At 36.5% G+C, this 18,625-nt stretch overlaps 1 protein-coding gene across 13 annotated transcripts in view; it reads left to right on the forward strand.

Moving 5' to 3' along the window:
• Positions 1-18,625, forward strand: part of BPTF (bromodomain PHD finger transcription factor) — a 156,382-nt gene that overhangs the window by 88,104 nt on the left and 49,653 nt on the right. For all 13 annotated transcript variants that reach the window (XM_023729324.1, XM_023729325.1, XM_023729320.1 and 10 more), the window contains 6 exons: positions 2,257-2,386; positions 3,006-3,144; positions 5,895-6,071; positions 7,139-9,440; positions 13,683-13,807; positions 14,373-14,501. In XM_023729324.1, coding sequence (XP_023585092.1) covers positions 2,257-2,386; positions 3,006-3,144; positions 5,895-6,071; positions 7,139-9,440; positions 13,683-13,807; positions 14,373-14,501 — 3,002 coding nt within the window. The remainder of the gene's footprint in view (positions 1-2,256; positions 2,387-3,005; positions 3,145-5,894; positions 6,072-7,138; positions 9,441-13,682; positions 13,808-14,372; positions 14,502-18,625) is intronic.

Genomic DNA, 18,625 nt, shown 5'->3' on the forward strand with positions numbered 1-18,625 from the left:
TTGACAAAGACCTTTTATAAATGACAAGGACAAATAGTCCAGTACAAAAAAGACAAAGGATTTGAACAGGCATTATACAGAAAAATTAATATGAAAGGCCAGTAGACATAAAAAATGATTACTTCTTTCATAATTTAAAAAATACCAATGTGATGTATTTTTTACTTCTCAGTTGGGCTGACATTTTGAAAGTTTGATACTAACTCGGTTTAAATGAAGATGTGGGAAAGCAGGATAGCTTCATGATTGATGGCAGTATGAAGTGTATAAATCTGAAGATCAGTTTGGCATTATCAACAAACAACATCCCACTACTGTGCCGACAAGGGTTTGCCCCATTCACTAGTTCTAAGAGTGCTGGCGAATCCGTGGGATTTGAATCAGTCACTTAATCCCTGATGAGAATCCACTCCCTGTCTCCTTCTACCGTCAATTTGTGAGAGACTGCAAGCTTTAAGGAGCCCTAGTGGCACAGTGGTTAAGCTCTCAGCTGCTAACTGAAAGGTTAGCAGTTCAAACCTACCAGCCGCTCCACGAGAAAAGGATGTGGCAGTCTGCTCCCATAAAAGTTATAGCCTCGGAAACCCTATGGGTCAGTCCTACTGTGTCCTGTAGGGTCACTTTGAGTCGGAATGGACTCGACGGCAGTGGGTTTGGTTTTTTGGTTTGTGAGAGCCTTATGGAGTATGTTCACTATACTAGTTGTATGCAGTTAATAGGCATGAGCTCTCAGCCTGGAGGAGGCTGGACTCTGGGGTCCCATAGTAGTTTGAAACCACTAGCGGCTCTGCGGGAGAAAGATGTGACGGTCTGCTTTCATAAAGATTGCAGCTTAGGAAACCCTGTGGGGTCATTATGAGTCTACAGTGGGTTGTTGGTTGTTTTGTTTTTATAGTCATAGAGGAGCCCTGATGGCACAGTGGTTAAGCATTCAGCTGCTCACCAAAAGGTCAACAGTTCTAATCTACCAGCAGCTCCTTGGAAACCATATGGGGCAGTTCTGCTCTGTCCTATAAGGTTTCTATGAGTCAGAATTGACTCAGTGGCAGTACGTGTAGTCGTAGAGAGACAAACCTTAAAAATGGAGATGGGTAGGGAGAGAGAGCCCATGAGACAGTGTGTGTTTGGTTGGGGGATGGAGATAAAAAGAATTTGGCCCCCTCTCACATTTTACCAGCACCCCACACAACCCCAAATTTGCATGAGGGCCCTTTATTCTTTCAACATGGTTGTGCATAAGGAATTGACAAGATCTGGGTAGGGTGTGATATGTGAGTATCCCTGGGTTCTTAAAGCAACTCTTCTACCACTAGAGCTCTTAGAGACAGGAGCTCCTGTCTTTGTAGGTTTTGGTTTATGTGTTAGTTTATGGGAAATATTCCTGTTCACAAAATTTTAGTCTAATCACCTTAATGTAGAGCCAGGATCACCACTCACCACAGGCCTGCCCATCTCCTTACTATAGGTGTGGTGATACCCACTAAACTGAGCCAGAATCCCTTTTCCTCTCTGAGGAAATAGCACAGCCTGTGCCCTACTGTCTAGTGGTTGAGATCAGTGTGAACCCTCCTTCCCAGCCTTTCCCCCCATCCAAAAGAGGGAGAGAGCCACCTGGGCCCTCCTTCTCTGTGGATGCAGAAAGCCTGGATACTATGTCATGGACCCTGTGAAAGCTTTAAAATCCAGTGCGGATGAGAGAGAATCCAAAATGTTGGCTGAAAAGTTTTTTAATTTGTTGGTATTTCTTTCTGGGAAGAAAAAAAAATCTGGGAATAAAATAAAGTATCCTTTAAAAGGGAACTGGTTCAATAAACCATAGTGTGTCCGTGCAGTGGTATATTATTTAAGTTTTCAAAAAGATCTGGATATTCTGATAGGGAAATATCTCCTAGTGCAATTATTCATTGATTAAAATCAGAGTAATATCCTTTCTGTGTAAATACATAATAGGTTATTTAAAGAGATACATAAATGTTGTTAGATGCATACAGTGTTTTAGGAATAAATCATGAGCGAGTGTTTCTTATGGGGAGGGATATGGGAAGGATAGCACTTTTTGTTTTTGTCTTTTTGTACTACTTGATTTTTTCCTTTCATGAAATTGCACATCTACTTATTTTTGTCATTTGAGGTGGTCTGGATTGCAGGATTATAACTATTTTTTTGTTTTTCTGATTTTTAGTATTATATTTTATCATGCTTTATTTATTTTTCAAAGTTAAAGGTAATTCTTCCTTTCTATCCATGTATTCTTAGGTTACACAGGATGACCTCAATTGAAAGAGAAGAAAAAGAGAAAGTTAAAAAAAAAGAGAAAAAGCAAGAAGAAGAAGAAACAATGCAACAGGCTACATGGGTAAAATACACATTTCCAGTCAAACATCAGGTAGTTTTTTTAATAGTCTTTTTAAATAGCAGTTTCTGAGATTCTTACTATGCCACTTAGAATATTTAACAATTTTGTTTTAGTTTTGACACAGTTTTTTAATATAGTTGAAATGAAGTCTTTCTGGCAATTTTATAAACATAGGTTTATTTTAGTAGAATATATGAAAGTTATTAGACTAATTTTGTTGAAATTGTTACAAAACTGTACAGTGGTGTTAAATTTTGTATATTAGAAAGGAGTATTAAGTTCTTTCATGAATCTTTTTTTCTCTACATTTTTAAAATTGTGGTAAAAATATATATAACAGAACATTTGCCATTTGGACAGTTCTTACATGTACAATTCAGTGACATTAATTACATTCCTTGTGCTATGCAACCATCACCACTGTTTCCAAATTTTTCTATCACCCTTAACAGTAGCTTAGCGCTCCTTAACAGTAACTCTCCTTTTCCCCTCATAAATCTTTGCCTCCCAGTAAAAATCAAGTTGATTGGTAAATTTAATTAATTTGCTTGGCATAATAGCCTTGTTGGGTAAAAATTTATAAAACCACATGTGCGTTATAGGCATTGTCATTCTTGTAGTATAATCAAAATATTTTTATTTTCACCAGGTTTGGAAACAAAAAGGAGAGGAATACAGAGTTACAGGATATGGCGGCTGGAGCTGGATTAGTAAGACTCATGTTTACAGATTTGTTCCTAAATTGCCAGGCAATACTAATGTGAATTACAGAAAGTCGTTAGAAGAAAGTAAGTAATTACAGTCATTTTTCCTGCTGAACCGTTTTTGCTTTGTATTATTTCTTATAACTTTGTAGTATATTGATCATATTTGGGATAAAAGCATTTTTCTGAATCTTTTAATAGAAAATGCAAAATTAGTAATGTAGTTTATTAATTATAAACTCTAAAGTTTTTAAAATTATTTTTAGTCACAGTATTTTGATGTTTAAGATTTCAGGTAAAGAAAGATGAAAATGGAACATTTTTGTTTAAAAACAGAAAGGACACTTTTGGCCACCTAATTGTTGTTTTTCTAAAATGTTTAATTTGGTTCTCCTTGACTTCTTGAGGAGTCGTAGATCTGGTCATCTTAGCATTGTAGTTCTTAGCAAAGCCAGAAAGAAGTCATCGAGGCTTCCACAACACACAAATGAGGTATTAACTCATTCATACTACTGGCCAACAAACTCTAATATTTGGAATCACAGAACACAAGAAGCAAACTGTCCTTTTAAGAGACCATGTTTTTCAAAATTCATGTTACATGAGCAAATTATTTTGTGCACACCTTAAATGACATGCTGGGGTTCACCAGATAAGGAGTGATAAAACCCTGACTAGAACCCGTGTCTTCTGGCTTCCACTGCCCTTTTCACATTCTAACATGGGATCTCTCCTTTGTTATCTAAGCAATTTTCAAAAATAGTTCTCTAAGCTATGCAATGTAATTTGCTAATTTATGGTGTGCTGTGTTCTTTCCTATGAAGCCTAAGCTAGGAGATTATTCGGTGCCCAGTAAGTAGTGTATACATACCTAGCTAAATGGTTTGGCTTTCTAGTGAATGGTTCTGGTGAAACCTGTACTGGTAGATTTGTGAAATTGTTAATATGTGAAAGTTATCATTGGTTTATCTTTTAACAGGAAAAAAATAAGTATTTTATAAGGCTCACTAGAGTTTGTTTTATTTTATACCCCCTAGGAGTATCTTTCACAGAATAGATGCTCAATAAATATTGCTGTTTATTGTATAGAAATTCAATATTCGATTCTGTTATTAATTTGATTATATCCAAGCTCAGTATCCATTATAATAAATTCCAAAGGAGTGTTATAATTTCTTTTATTACTATTTTGTTGTCTCAGACACTGTTCCAGTTACCCATGTAGCACTTCAAATTATAGAAGACTTTTTATTTGTCTGATTTGGTTGACCTGTGTAAAAATATCCAGATCCTCAATATGCAAAATATTTAGGTGTTTTAGATTTATTCTATATCAGCTTCCCTCAGCACAGGGTTTTCCATTGTCCAAATGCTGTTGGGCCTTTATCCATCAAGGTGCAAGGTTGATCTTCTCGGATCTTATGAGCCTCTTCTCCCAGGTGGTAGCAGGGAAGAGAGCAGCAGTGCACGTTGTCCAGGGCTCTTGGCTTAGGTTAACCACGGCGTAGGTACAAGGAAAGAAATAGTAACCACCATCTTTTAATGTCAGAACTAAAGGTCCCTATAATAATGTCTAATCTAGTCTGATTATGTGATAGAGGCACTGATGTGTTGAAAAACAGAGAGAAATGCAGTTGATAGAACACTTGACTTAGCCTCAGAAGATTAGAGTGTTAGACTTGTTTGACCACTGGCTATGTGTTTCTTATCTCTAACATTGATTTTAACTCTAAAATTATATACATTTAAGTTGTACTTCAATTTTTAGGCTTCAGTAAAGAATATATGTTAAATATATTCTTTTTGTCAAGAAGACCTTTAATCGGGGGAAATACCAAACATTTTATAGTTGTCTATTTTAAATATCAGGGTTCTTTTAGATTGTAGAAGGGGCTATCACTGGCATATATAGCCCTTCTTGAACAACTTGAAATGTTGAAAAAATATTGTCCCACTGTTCTGAAATAACTAAGGAAGCTTTGAGTAAGGATAGTAATCAGTAGTTTAGTTTTACTTTTCCTTTTGTTATATGTGGGGTCGAAACACAGCCCCTGTCACCCGTTTCTAAGATTATTTTCTTCTCTCACCAGCACCCTGCTCTCTTGACAGGTACTGAATATGTTCTTTATACTCTCTCTCTTTTCCTCAGCCGGCTCTTTCTGAAAGGGATCATTCATTTAAATAAAATATTGGTACAGCTTATTAGTCCTTAAGATATTTGGATTCAAGTATACAAGAAAATAAAAGAGAGAAAAATACCTCTAAGGCCTAGGAATATTCATCTTGATGTAGTTTTGGGGATTTGGTTTTTTTCTTCTTTTTTCTCATTATGGAGAATTTGAAACTACACAAAAGTAAAGAGACTAGAATAATGAATTCACATGGAGCCATCACTCAACTTAAATAGTCATCAAAATCTATCAAACTTGTTTCAGTTGTTCCTACTCTTCCCCCTGCCTCACCCCGGATATTTTAAAGCAAATCCTAGAAATCATGTTATTTCACCAGAAGTATGTTTGTATTTCTAACTGAAATGGAGATTGTTTCCATAACCACCATGCCATTATCACATTCAACACATTACTAATAAATAACAAATTAACAGAATCATCTAATTCTCAGTCCATATTCCAATTGGCCCAATTATCTTAGGCCAGCCAGGCATATAAGAAAACAGTTTATAGTATCTTCAACCTTTTTGTTTGTTTGTTTGAATAAAAAAATAAAGTATACATTGCTGGGAAATCTTAATTATTTCCGTTAAACTAGAGATATTAAAGTAAATCGCTAATATTGGCAATACCTGTAATTACTAAATACTTGGTTCTTTTTAGCCAAAAATAATATGGATGAAAATATGGATGAATCAGATAAAAGAAAAAGTCCACGAAGTCCAAAAAAAGTAAAAGTAGAGCTTAATTCTGAGAAAGGCGAGGTAAAAGATTCAGATGCTGCAAAAGGAATAGACCAAAGTGAAATGGACATTTCAAAGATTACTGAGAAGGACCAAGGTAAGGAGAGTCAAATGTGGAGGGCAGCCTGGGGGTGATAAGAGTACATTGGATCTAGTTCCCACAGCAGGAAAGGTACTGCATTGTCTTTGTTGTTTTTTTTAAAATAACAGCTTTATTGAGTTATAATTCACATACAATTCACCCATTTAAAGTGATAGTGGTCTTTAGTATTCAAAAAGTTGTTCAACCATCACAGTCAATTTTAGAACATTTTCGTCACCCTAAAAAGAAATCTAGTACCCATTAGCAGTCTCTCTCCATAACCCCCAGACTCTGAAAACCACCAATCTACTGTCTGTCTCTGTGGATTTGACAATTCTGGACATTCCATATAAATGGAATCATACATTGTGTGGTCCATTGTGTCTGGCTTCTGTCACTTAGCATAATGTTTTCGAAGCTCATCCATGTTGTAGTATGAATCAATACTTCATTCCTTTTTTTCCCCCTCCAAATAATATTCCATTGTATGGATATACCATATTTTTGTTTATCCATTTATCAGTTGATGAACATTTGGGTTGTTTCTACTTTTTGGCTGTTGTGAATAATACTGTTATGAACAATCAATGTGCAGATTTTTATGTGGACATAAGTTTTCATTTCTCTTGGATATATATGTAGGAGTGGAATTGCTGGGTCATATGGTAACCCTGTGTTCAGTCTTTTGAGGCACTTACATTGTCTTTTATAAAAAGTGGTTTCCTCTATAAGCTAAATAATTTGTGAGCCTAAAAATATTTTATTATTATAAATGACTATGCAAAATATTACACAAAAGTACTGATATGTGCAGTAACCTGTCACATACTGAGAAATTTTTCATTGTGACATTTTTAGATACTATGAATCAAAATATTTCTATATTTGGAATATATGTTTTTTAACTTTTTATAAAGTGTCTCTCTGCTCACTGACCGTTAATTATATACCAAGAACTTTGAAATATATGGATATATTTAAGCTCGCAAGTGAAAATAGATAGTTTTAAAAATGAAAATGTTCTCATGAATTCCACATTTCAAACTAAAAATTACAGTTATGTAAATGTCTTTGTCTCACAGATGTGAAGGAAGTTTTAGATTCTGACAATGATAAATCCTTCAAGGAAGAACCAATGGAAATAGATGATGATGTGAAATTAGAGTCACACATGAATTGCCAGGAAATCTCTCAAGTAGATGTGGTCAATGTCAGTGAGGGTTTTCATCTAAGGACTAGTTATAAAAAGAAAACAAAATCATCCAAACTAGATGGACTTCTTGAAAGAAGAATTAAACAATTTACACTGGAAGAGAAACAGCGCCTAGAAAAAATGAAGTTGGAAAGTGGAATTAAGGGTATAGGCAAGACTTCTACAAATTCTTTGAAAAGCCTGTCTGAGTCACCAGTGATAACAAAAGTGAAAGAAGAGTGTGACTTGCTTAGACAAGTACAAAGCCGTAATGCAAGCAATGATAAATCTGAAAATTTAATTCAGGGGTGCTCACAAAGTGATTCCTCAGTTCTTGGAATCAGTGATTCTAACCATACCACAAACAAACTTTACCCAAAAGATCAAGGGTTAGATGATGTCCCCATTCAGAGCCCAGAGGCAAACTGTCAGAAACAGAATTCTGTTGTAAATGACATAGATAAGAGGCTCTCTGAACCTACCAGTAAAGGCCAAGAACCCAGTAATATTAAAACAAAGGGAACTGATCTTCTCATGGATGACTCTAAACTAGCCAGCACAAATGAAATTGGTACTTTGATCTATAAGAACAAAAAACCACTCCTACAGGAGGATAATGACACCATTGTGTCTCCGTCTGAGAGCTCTTTACTTCCATCATTACCTAGAAGTTCCAGTGACAGAGAGAACCCATCTCTGTCGAAAGCAGTGGACTTCGAAGGAAAACTGGGATGTGACTCTGAATATAATAGCACTTTGGAAAATAGTTCTGACACTATGTCTATTCAGGACAGCAGTGAAGAAGATATGATTGTTCAGAGTAGCAGTGAAAGTATTTCTGAACAGTTCACAGCTCAAGAACAAGGTATTGAAGACTCTGAGCCATTGAAACGTGAGTTTGTTTCAGATAAATCCCCTGGAAAGTGTGGTGACAGGCTGCAGGCTAACGTGTCTGAAGCAAACGGTGAAAAACTAAGTCAGGAACCAAAGTTAGAGGAAAGACCAGTTAATAAATGTATTGATCAAATAAATCTACGAAATATCACTGACAAAAAGAATAATGAAAACCGAGAGTCTGAAAAGAAAGGACAGAAAGCAAGTACATTTCAAATAAATGGAAAAGATAATAAACCTAAAGCTTATTTGAAAGGTGAATGCTTGAAAGAAAACTCTGAGAGTAAGGTAGTAAGTGGTGATGTTGAACCAAAGGTTAATAAGATAAATAAAGTAATTCCTGAAAATGATACTAAGTCATTGACTATTAGGGAATCTACTGTAAAGCCATTCATGAATGGCGATGTCATCATGGAAGATTTTAATGAAAAAAACAACTTGGGAACAAGATCATGTTTACTGGGTTCTTCAGATGCTGAAGGTGACTACCAAGATAGCCTTGAGACACTGCCATCAACCAAAGAGTCTGAGAGTGCACAAACGACCACGCCTCCACCCTCTCATCCAGAAAGAAGTTCAGTTAATCAAGTAGAAGAAATGGAAACTGAAACCTCAGAAGTTAAGAAAGTTACTCCATCACCTATTACTTCTGGAGAGGAATCTAATCTCAGCAATGATTTTATTGATGAAAATGGTCTGCCGATCAACAGAGATGAAAATATCAATGGAGAAGCTAAAAGAAAAACAGTCATCACAGAAGTCACCACGATGACATCAACAGTGGCCACAGAATCAAAAACTGTGATTAAGGTAGCAAAAGGCGATAAGCAAACTGTGGTCTCTTCCACGGAAAATTGTGCTAAGTCCACTGTCACAACCACCACTACGGTAACAAAGCTTTCCACACCCTCCACAGGCAGCAGTGTGGACATCATCTCTGTAAAGGAGCAGAGCAGAACCGTGGTCACCACAACAGTGACGGACTCACTGACCACTGCAGGAGGCACTTTGGTAACATCTATGACCGTGAGCAAAGAATATTCCACAAGAGACAAAGTGAAACTGATGAAATTTTCAAGACCCAAGAAGACTCGCTCAGGTACAGCTCTGCCATCCTATAGAAAGTTTATTACTAAGAGCAGCAAGAAGAGCATATTTGTTTTGCCTAATGATGACTTAAAAAAGTTGGCCAGAAAAGGAGGAATCCGAGAAGTCCCTTATTTTAATTACAATGCAAAACCTGCTTTGGATATATGGCCATATCCTTCTCCCAGACCAACCTTTGGTATCACTTGGAGGTATGTACTTTAACATGTATTTGGGGAAGGGAGAAAGCTGTAAAAGAATTGTCTAATAAGTGTATCTCATTTTTTTTTAAGAAAGTGAGATAATAGAAATAAGATAGGGAAGCATATATTTAATGGCCAAAGTTAGTAATGAAAATAAGATACAGAAATCCTTGAATTTGGCCAGCTGGTAGGTACTAAAGTTTACTTAGGGAACAATATTTAAAGACTCAAAATTTAAGAAATCTTTCAAAATGAAACTCACTTTTACTTTTCATAAGACAAAAGAAACATGTCAAACATGATTGCTTTTATGGTCTAACTTTCCAAGTTATTGCCATGTGTTTGCTCTGGGAACAAGATAATCACCAAATTTCTGAAATGTTTGTATTTTATTTCTGTTAGATAATTCATGAAAACATAAGACATAAGGAACATGCCTATAAATTATACAAAGCTCATCATATGTGGAAATCTTCCTATTGTAATTTATTTGCATGGTAAACATTCATTTTGGAGTTCTCTGTTATTCATGTGAGAAAAGATAGTCCCTAAGATTCCTTATGAACTTTTTTTAACCCAGAAATAGTATTAATTTAAAATATTCTGGGCCTTATAAGTCTTGGGAATGAATCATAAGCTTGTATTGTTGGTGGTTATAAAATCATGCATTTTACTTTGAGAAAGGATCTTAGAAATTATCTTTGATAGATGTACAATAATTTGCCTCTCTAGCCACAGAGGGACAGAGTTAAGAATAGTGCCCAGTTTCCCTAAATCCCAGTGTAGTATTTTATCTGCTGTATCACGTTTCACATATTTGTCCATGCTTTGTCCTTTTTCATGTCCTTGTCTGTTTATCTTTGTACCCTTATAATTGAAAAGAATGGAACATAAACATTGGGATCCTCAGATTCTGTGGGACCTGCTCAGAAATCAGGACCAATCTTAGTTGCAGTTAGATTTTGCTAGAATCCTGGATTCTTACTTCAGGTTACTGAGCAGACTTCATTTCTCTGTAGGCTTCATTTTTATGTGTCTTTTAATGTTTCCATTTTCTTTAAATTAAAGCCATACTTTTTGTTTCCTTTATATTACAATTAGCTAGTATGAGGAAAGACTAAAAAAGAACGGGAGTACTCTCTACAAAGGAATTAATTTGTTGATACAACCAGTCATAGTTTGTTTGACCAAGTTTTTTATAACTCATCTTTTGATTTGACTTAAAATATCATCAGTCCATTACACATTCAATAGAGACAGCTGAAAAGTACAATTTCTCTGCAGGGCCTGCAATGAAGGATTTGCAGAATCCTGCAGGGAATCAAGGAAATCTTCATTACAATTCATGGATTTGTAGGATTACTCTGCACTTTTCTGCTTTCTTCATTGAGAGCGGTCCCAAAATGTATCCTTGACTGTCCTGCAGGTAACTTCTTTCCCACTGGAAAAGTTACTATGTACAGATACTTAATTAAAATGACCTGGCAGTTGTGGAGGCCAACCTTTCTGCTCCTTTCTATTCTGAAATGGAAGGTAGGCTCAACTGGGAAGCCCTTTTCTCTCAACACTCGAGGCGAACTAGTCACCAGTCCTGACCAAGAGTTGCTCAGGGCACTGTTCTGCATGGCTGGGTTTCAGGAGTCTTGTTTGATTATGTTTTAATACGCATTGTGGGCACAATTGTATCTGTTTAGTTAATTTCTCATTTTTTTAATGGAAGGAAATACCTTTATATACATTTTAAACAGATATTACCTTCAAATATATTAACGTCTTAATTTGTCGAAGTTGAGAAAAATATAGTAATTTCTCTCTAGTAGAAGCATAGGTAAATAGGTAAATTATTCTTCACTTTAGAATGTATTTTTTAAAAACATATTGCCATAAAAACCATGCATGTGAAATGCATTTTTATACTCACACTTGAATAAAATATGTCTGATGCTTAGAGTAGGAGCTAAGAATGCCAGTTGTCACGTATGTGATCTCTATTACATAATTTAATGTTAAGGCTCAGCAATATTGAAAGGGTGAAACTTGTCTCAGACTCATTAGGGCCTCTTTTTCCCTCCATACTGTCCATTCCCCTACACCCTTTTCCCCAGGCCCCAATTCTGTGTCTCATTATCACTTTGAACTGGTAGTTGTCCTTCACAATGCTGCCGGATGGACCCTTCTAAAAATGCGGATCTGTCCTGTGAACACCCTGAGTGAGCTGAGCAACCACGTGAAGAGGACAGGTTTACTAGTGCCAGGATGGATGGAGGCAAGGCATTTGTCTCCGGCATATCACATCTTTGAGAAGTCCTTCCCTTCACAGCCATTCCAGTACTGGATACATTTCAGAAGCCTTAATATATATAGTCGTGAATACTTTAGTTGGGTACAGCACGCTCTGGCTTCTGCCTTTGCTCCTGCCAGCTTCATCTCTTGCTGCACCTCCGCAGCCCTCCTCTCCAGCCATAGCACACTGGGTGTGGCTTCTGGAAGACGGGCATGCTCTTACACATCTTCCTTCCTTAGCATATGTGTGCCCCTTGCCTTTGATCAGCCACCCCCACACCCCTAGCCTGTCTTTTGAGACTCCAGCAAAGCTCTGATTGCCAACCCTGAGCCAAATCAGATGTGCCTGCTGTGCTCGGTCATCCCCTTGTCTTCCCTCTGTCACAACTCCTTGAGAGCATGGAGAGATTCTAGTCACTTCTGTGTCCACAGCTCCTTCCACATAGTCTCATTCATATATATGTATATATGAATATATATATCCCTCAAATATTTTTTGAATGAATGAACGTGCAGAATGATAGTTCATGAGGTGTGTTCCTTCACTGTTATTTCCATTTTAAAATAGGAATGCTCTTAAGTTGCCATTTGACCATAGAAACTGATTGGGAGGAAGCAGAAGGAGAGAGTGAGAGTAAACTTTCCTTTCCAAAAACATGTTCAATTGCTTTCTCCTATGAGCCCAGAGGTCCCTAGGAACTTCTGTAGGCTCTGGTCCGCAAGGGACAAACATTTTCTCCTCTTAGGACCTCCCTGCACTCATTAAGATTCCGCCTCTGACTTAAGAATTGTTCTGCCCAGGTCAAAGGATGCATGGGGGAAAGCCCAACAAAGAAAATGAAGTCACAAGTAGAGACTGGAAGTTAAGAGGCTACAACAGTGTTTGAGCTAGAGCTTTCCTTTTCTCATAATCATTTTTCCACCTTTAATGTTAAGAATAGAAAGCATTGGCTTTCTAGTGCAAACTTGCCTGAGATTGGCTTTCTTCTATGAAAGAGGAGGAAATTCTTTTAGCTTCATAGGCCTTTTCTCTACACTGCAACCAACAGTATATTCATTTAAGTAAATAAAATAAAATGTGCTTAATTACACAGAGACCACTAAAAGAGGATTGACGGCCTAAAGCTGCTTAAAAATATCTTATGGATAGTTCTGTTTTAGGACATGATATTCATTGCAGTTGAGGAAGCTCATTTTGAGATGTGTTTTTACGATTACTTTAAAAAGAATATCTAAAATGTTCACTAACTTGGCACACAATGCTTAGAAAAAACCTCAACACAGAGATTCGTTTGTCTCCTGGTTAGTAACTGATACAGTATTGCCCTTTTTCTGATCATGTGTTGTTACTTACCCTAGGAGTCCAGAATTGCACCAATACTGTTGAAGTGTTACTGCTGCAGTATTAGCAGTGTTCGTCATCCAGTAGTTTGTGTTTTAAAGAACCACCATTTGGATACAGAATTTTGTGTGTTTTGAAAGGTCTTATTGAATTTGTGAGATCTTTTTTGTTGTTGTTTTTGTTTTGAGAAAATTTGAACATTTTCCAGGGTTTTTTTGTTTGTTTCAGTGAAAATCAATCAGTCAAGATTTTATCCTTCTTCAAAACACTTTTATCACATTTAATAACAGTATTTATTTCTCTGTATTTGCTCTTTTTCATAATTTTTCTAACAATATTTTGGAATTAGGTTAAATTTGTAAAATCCTCAAATTATTATGTCACTCTTTCCATTAAACATGTTCATTTTACCAATTTATATGGCATTTAAAGTGACTGCAGACCCTTTTCAAGTTGTTGGGTGCATGTTATGCCTATGAATAAAAAAGTTCTATTAAGGGAAGTATAATGGCCAAAGCCCATACAAAACCATGTTATAAATACTGAAGTCGTAATGAGGACAAGAAACACAGTCTTTGAGTTTAACAGAATGCATATCTATGGTTTCTCTTGGGTTTTTCTTTCAGGTATAGACTTCAGACCGTCAAATCCTTAGCTGGAGTGAGCCTCATGTTACGGTTACTGTGGGCGAGTTTGCGATGGGATGACATGGCAGCCAAGGCTCCTCCAGGGGGAGGGACCACGCGGACAGGTAAGGGTTTGTTTTTGGGTTTGTTTTCCCTCATTTTAGTTTAAAAGATAAAATCACTTGACTGTTCAACTTAATTTTAAACATTTGCTTTTAAAATTGAAATGTGTGTGTTTTAAAAATACAGCTTTGCTAGAGTGAGTTTGACATCTCATGCCATCAAATCCTGGGGGATAGGGGGACAGTTCAGAGCTTAAAGTGAGTCACTTACGTGTAAACCAGTCTCAGGTTTTAAAAGACATGTATTATTGTAGAGTACAAATCATTTGAACTGGGACATCTGGAACTCTGTGGTTGCTGCTTCTCTCCCATGGTTTTTATGTTTTTGACTGAGTATTGCCACCAGGAACTAAACTACCCTGAATAGCATTTTGTTCAGTTTAGGAATCTTTGGGGGCACAGGAGCTCAGTGTTATTGCAGTACAGCAGTCATCCCATAGTCATTAATTAATTACATGTTTCCAAAAGTTTATTCCATGTGTCTCTTTTAAAGCACCAAATGTCCTATCTTTTTAGTCCTTGAATATGTTAAGTTGTTATTAATATTATGTGAATTAAATCACCATAGAAACATCTGAAACCAAAATCACAACAACAGAAATAATTAAGAGGAGAGATGTTGGGCCCTATGGCATTCGATCTGAATATTGTATCAGGAAAATCATTTGCCCCATCGGAGTTCCAGAAGCACCAAAAGGTAAGGAATAGAAAGAATTTGTTTGTTTTGCTATTGACCTGTTAGTCATAGCTCTTATAAATAGACATTTTATTATAATTGTTTCTTTAACTCTTTTTTCAATTTCTGAAGAAGGTATTTTTTCACTACAAACTAGTGTAATTAAAAAATGATCTTTTAATAAAAAATATATCAAGGTTTCATAGGCACATATGATGCCTGCAGGCATTGTACTAAGTACAGGAAGGATCCAAAGAGCTGTAATAATACGTCTTGTAATTAAGATGTGGTTCAGTGATTGACACTAGACCATCAGCTCCAAGAGGGCAGCCACCATGTCTGTGGTTCATTGTATGTGGTATAGAGTCTGACACAGAAGTGGTCAGCACAGGTTTGACTCAATGGTTAAAGCTGTGGTGAAATACCTCAGTGCTTAAGGTAGAAATAATCTAAGAGACATAAAGAGTTTTTCAGGAAACATTCATAGAACACCTAAATCATAGGCTCTGGGTGACAAATACTTACAGTAAGATCCAGCCTCTATTCTTAAGGAAGCAAAGAAAAGGTTATAGTACTATAATGTCATTAAGCATTAACTTAAATTATAATATGATAAGAAAGATTAATAAGTGGTAAATATTGGAAAGGGAGCAAGATTAAAACTACCTTGTGGATAATTATGAATTTCTGCCTAGCAAATTTATAAAAATTAGAACTGTTAACACTAAGAAGAGTTCAGTAAGGTATATAAATTCAAATATATAAATATACAGAAGCCAATAATTTTACTTTTGTATGAGCAATTAAAAAATTTAAGAAAAAAAATATTAAGAAATATGTCAAAAGAAAATGATGTCCTTAGAAACTTACTATGTTGTAGGAGTTAATTCTCCCCCAATTTATCAACTTAGTTTTTGAAACTTGATTAAATTAACTTGAAAATTGATCTTGAAGAATAAATGACTGAGAATAGTCTTTTTTGAAAAGAACACCATAAGGGATACTTGTCCTAGTAGATGATGAAATATTGGGATAATTAAAACAGTGTTGTCCTGGCACAGGAATAGACAGCTCAACTGATAGGCAGAGACTCAGATGGGAGAAAGCATTCCCAATGAGTGTTCAATCTCCTTGACCCCACAGCCTTCAATGCAGACCACTGCAGTCTCCTTGAATTTTTCAACTTTTTCGCTTTCCGTCTGTGCTTCTGCTGCTTCCCCGTTCCCTGAACATATGGGAATGTTCAATGTTTCAACCTCGTTAGGAGTTTTTATCTGTTCTTTCACCTATAATATCCTTGATGTCATCCCACAACTCGTCTGGTCTTCAGTCATACGTGTTCTGTGTGTCAAATCTATTCTTGAGATGGTCTCTAAATTCAAGTAGAATATACTCTAGGATGTACTTTGGCTCTTGTGGACTTGTTTTTTTCTTCATCTTCAACTTGAACTTGCATATGAGCAACTGATGGTCTGTTCCGCAGTCAGCCCCTGGCCTTGTTCTGACTTATATTGAACTTTTCCATCGTCTCTTCCCACAGATGTAGTCAGTTTGATTCCTGTGTATTCCAGCTGACGAGGTCTATGTGTATAGTTACCATTTATGTTGTTGAAAAAAGGTATTTCCAATGAATAGGTCGTGGGTCTTGCAAAATTCTATCATGAGATCTCTGGTGATGTTTCTGTTACCAGTGCCATATTTCCCAACTTCTGAGCCTTCTTCTTGCTTCCAACTTTTGCGTTCCAATCTCTAGTAATTATCAATGCATCTTGATTTCATGTTTGATCAACTTCAGACTGCAGAAGTTGGTAAAAATCTTCAATTTCCTCATCTTTGGCATTTGTGGTTGGTGCGTAAATTTGAATAATAGACATATTAACAGGTCTTTCTTGTAGGCATATGGATATTATCCTATCACTGACAGCACCGTACTTCAGGACAGATCTTGAAATGTTCTTTTTGATAATGAATGTGACACTGTTCAATTTGTCATTCCTGGCATAGTACACCATATGATTGCCTGATTCAAAATGGCCAATACCAGTCCATTTCAGCTCACTACTGCCTAGGATATCGATTTTCAAACGTTCCATTTCTTTTTTGAAGACATCCAATTTTCGTAGATTCATACTTCGTACATTCTATGTTCTGATTATTAATGGATATTTGCAGCTATTTCTTCTCATTTTGAAATGCTGAGGTAAAACAGCTAAACACAAGGTTTCAAAGAGCAACTCAAGAAGACAAAGTAAAGTATTATAAAGAAATGTGCAAAGACCTGTAGTTAAAAAACCAAAAGGGAAGAACACACTCAGCATTTCTTAGGCTGAAAGAACTGAAGAAAAAATTCAAGCCTCAAGTTGCAATATTAAAGAATTCTGTGGGCAAAATACTGAACAATGCAGGAGGCATCAAAAGAAGATGGAAGGAATACACAGAGTCACTGTACCAAAAAGAATTGTGGGACGTTCAGCCATTTCAGGATGTAGCATATGATCAAGAACCAATGATACAGAAGGAAGAAGTCCAAGCAGCACTGAAGGCATTGGTGAAAAACAAGGCTCCAGAAATTGACGGAATAACAATTAAGATGTTTCAACAAACCGATGCAGCGCTGAAGGTGCTCGCTCATCTATGCCAAGAAATTTGGAAGATGCCTACGTGGACAACCAACTGGAAGAGATTCATATTTGTGCCCGTTCCCAAGAAAGGTGATCCAACAGAATGCGGAAATTATCAAACAATATCATTAACATCACACCCAAGAAAAATTTTGCTGAAGATCATTCCTTCAAAAGCGGTTGCAGCAGTACATTGACACGGAACTGCCAGAAATTCAAGCCAGATTCAGAAGAGGATGTGGAAAGAGGGATGTCATTGCTGATGTCAGATGGACCTTGGCTGAAAGCAGAGAATACTAGAAAGATGTTTACCTGTGTTTTATTGACTATGAAGAGGCACTCGACTGTGTGGATCATAACAAATTATGGATAACATTGCAAGTAATGGGAATTCCAGAACACTTAATTGTGTTCATGAGGAACCTGTACATAGACCAAGAGACAGTTGTTCAAACAGAACAAGGGGATACTGTGGTTTTAAATCAGGAAAGGTGTACTGTCAGGGTTGTATCCTTTTTTACCGTACTTATTCAATCTGTGTGCTCAGCAGATAAGCCAGGAAGCTGCACTATATGAAGAATGCGGCATCAAGATTAGAGGAAGACTCATTAACAACCTGCAATATGCAGATGACACAATCTTGCTTGCTGAAAGCAAAGAACACTTGAAGCACTTACTGATGAAGATCAAAGACTACAGCCTTCAGTATGGATTACACCTAAACGTAAAGAAAACAAAAATTCTCACAAGTGGACCAATAAGAAGCATCATGGTAAACAGAGATAATATTGAACTTGTCAAGGATTTCATTTTCCTTGGATCCACAATGAATGCCCATGGAAGCAGCAGTCAAGAAGCATTGGGTAGAAGAGGCCCCGGATAAGTAAAGCATTACTGAAGAAGAAGAACTAAGTGGGAGGCCTCACACTACCTGATTTTAGAACCTGTTGTACTGCCATGGTAATCACAACAGCCTGGTACTGGTACAACAACAGATACATAGACTAATGGAACAGAATTGAGAATCCAGACATAAATTTATCCACCTATGAGCAGCTGATATTTGACAAATGCCCAAAGTCCGTTAATTGGGGAAAAGACGATCTCTTTAACAAATGGTGCTGGCATAACTGGATATCCATATGCAAAACAATGAAACAAGACCGATACCTCACACCATGTGCAAAAACTAACTCAAAATGGATCAAAGACCTAAATATAAAATCTTAAACGATAAAGATCATGGAAGAAAAAATAGGGACAATGCTAGGAGCCCTAATACATGGCATAAACAGAAGACAAACTATAACTAACAATGCAGAAACACCAGAAGAGAAACTATATAACTGGAAGCTCCTAAAAGTCAAGCGCTTATGCTCATCAAAAGACTTCACCAAAAGAGTAAAAAGACAACCTACAGACTGGGAAAAAATTTTTGGCTACAACAGATCCGATCAGCATCTAATCTCTAAAATCTACAAGATGCTGCAAAACGTCAACAACAAAAAGACAAATAACCCAATT

Source organism: Trichechus manatus, unplaced genomic scaffold (assembly GCF_000243295.1).
Source record: "Trichechus manatus latirostris isolate Lorelei unplaced genomic scaffold, TriManLat1.0 scaffold00028, whole genome shotgun sequence".
In the NCBI taxonomy this organism is placed as follows: Eukaryota; Metazoa; Chordata; class Mammalia; order Sirenia; family Trichechidae; genus Trichechus; species Trichechus manatus.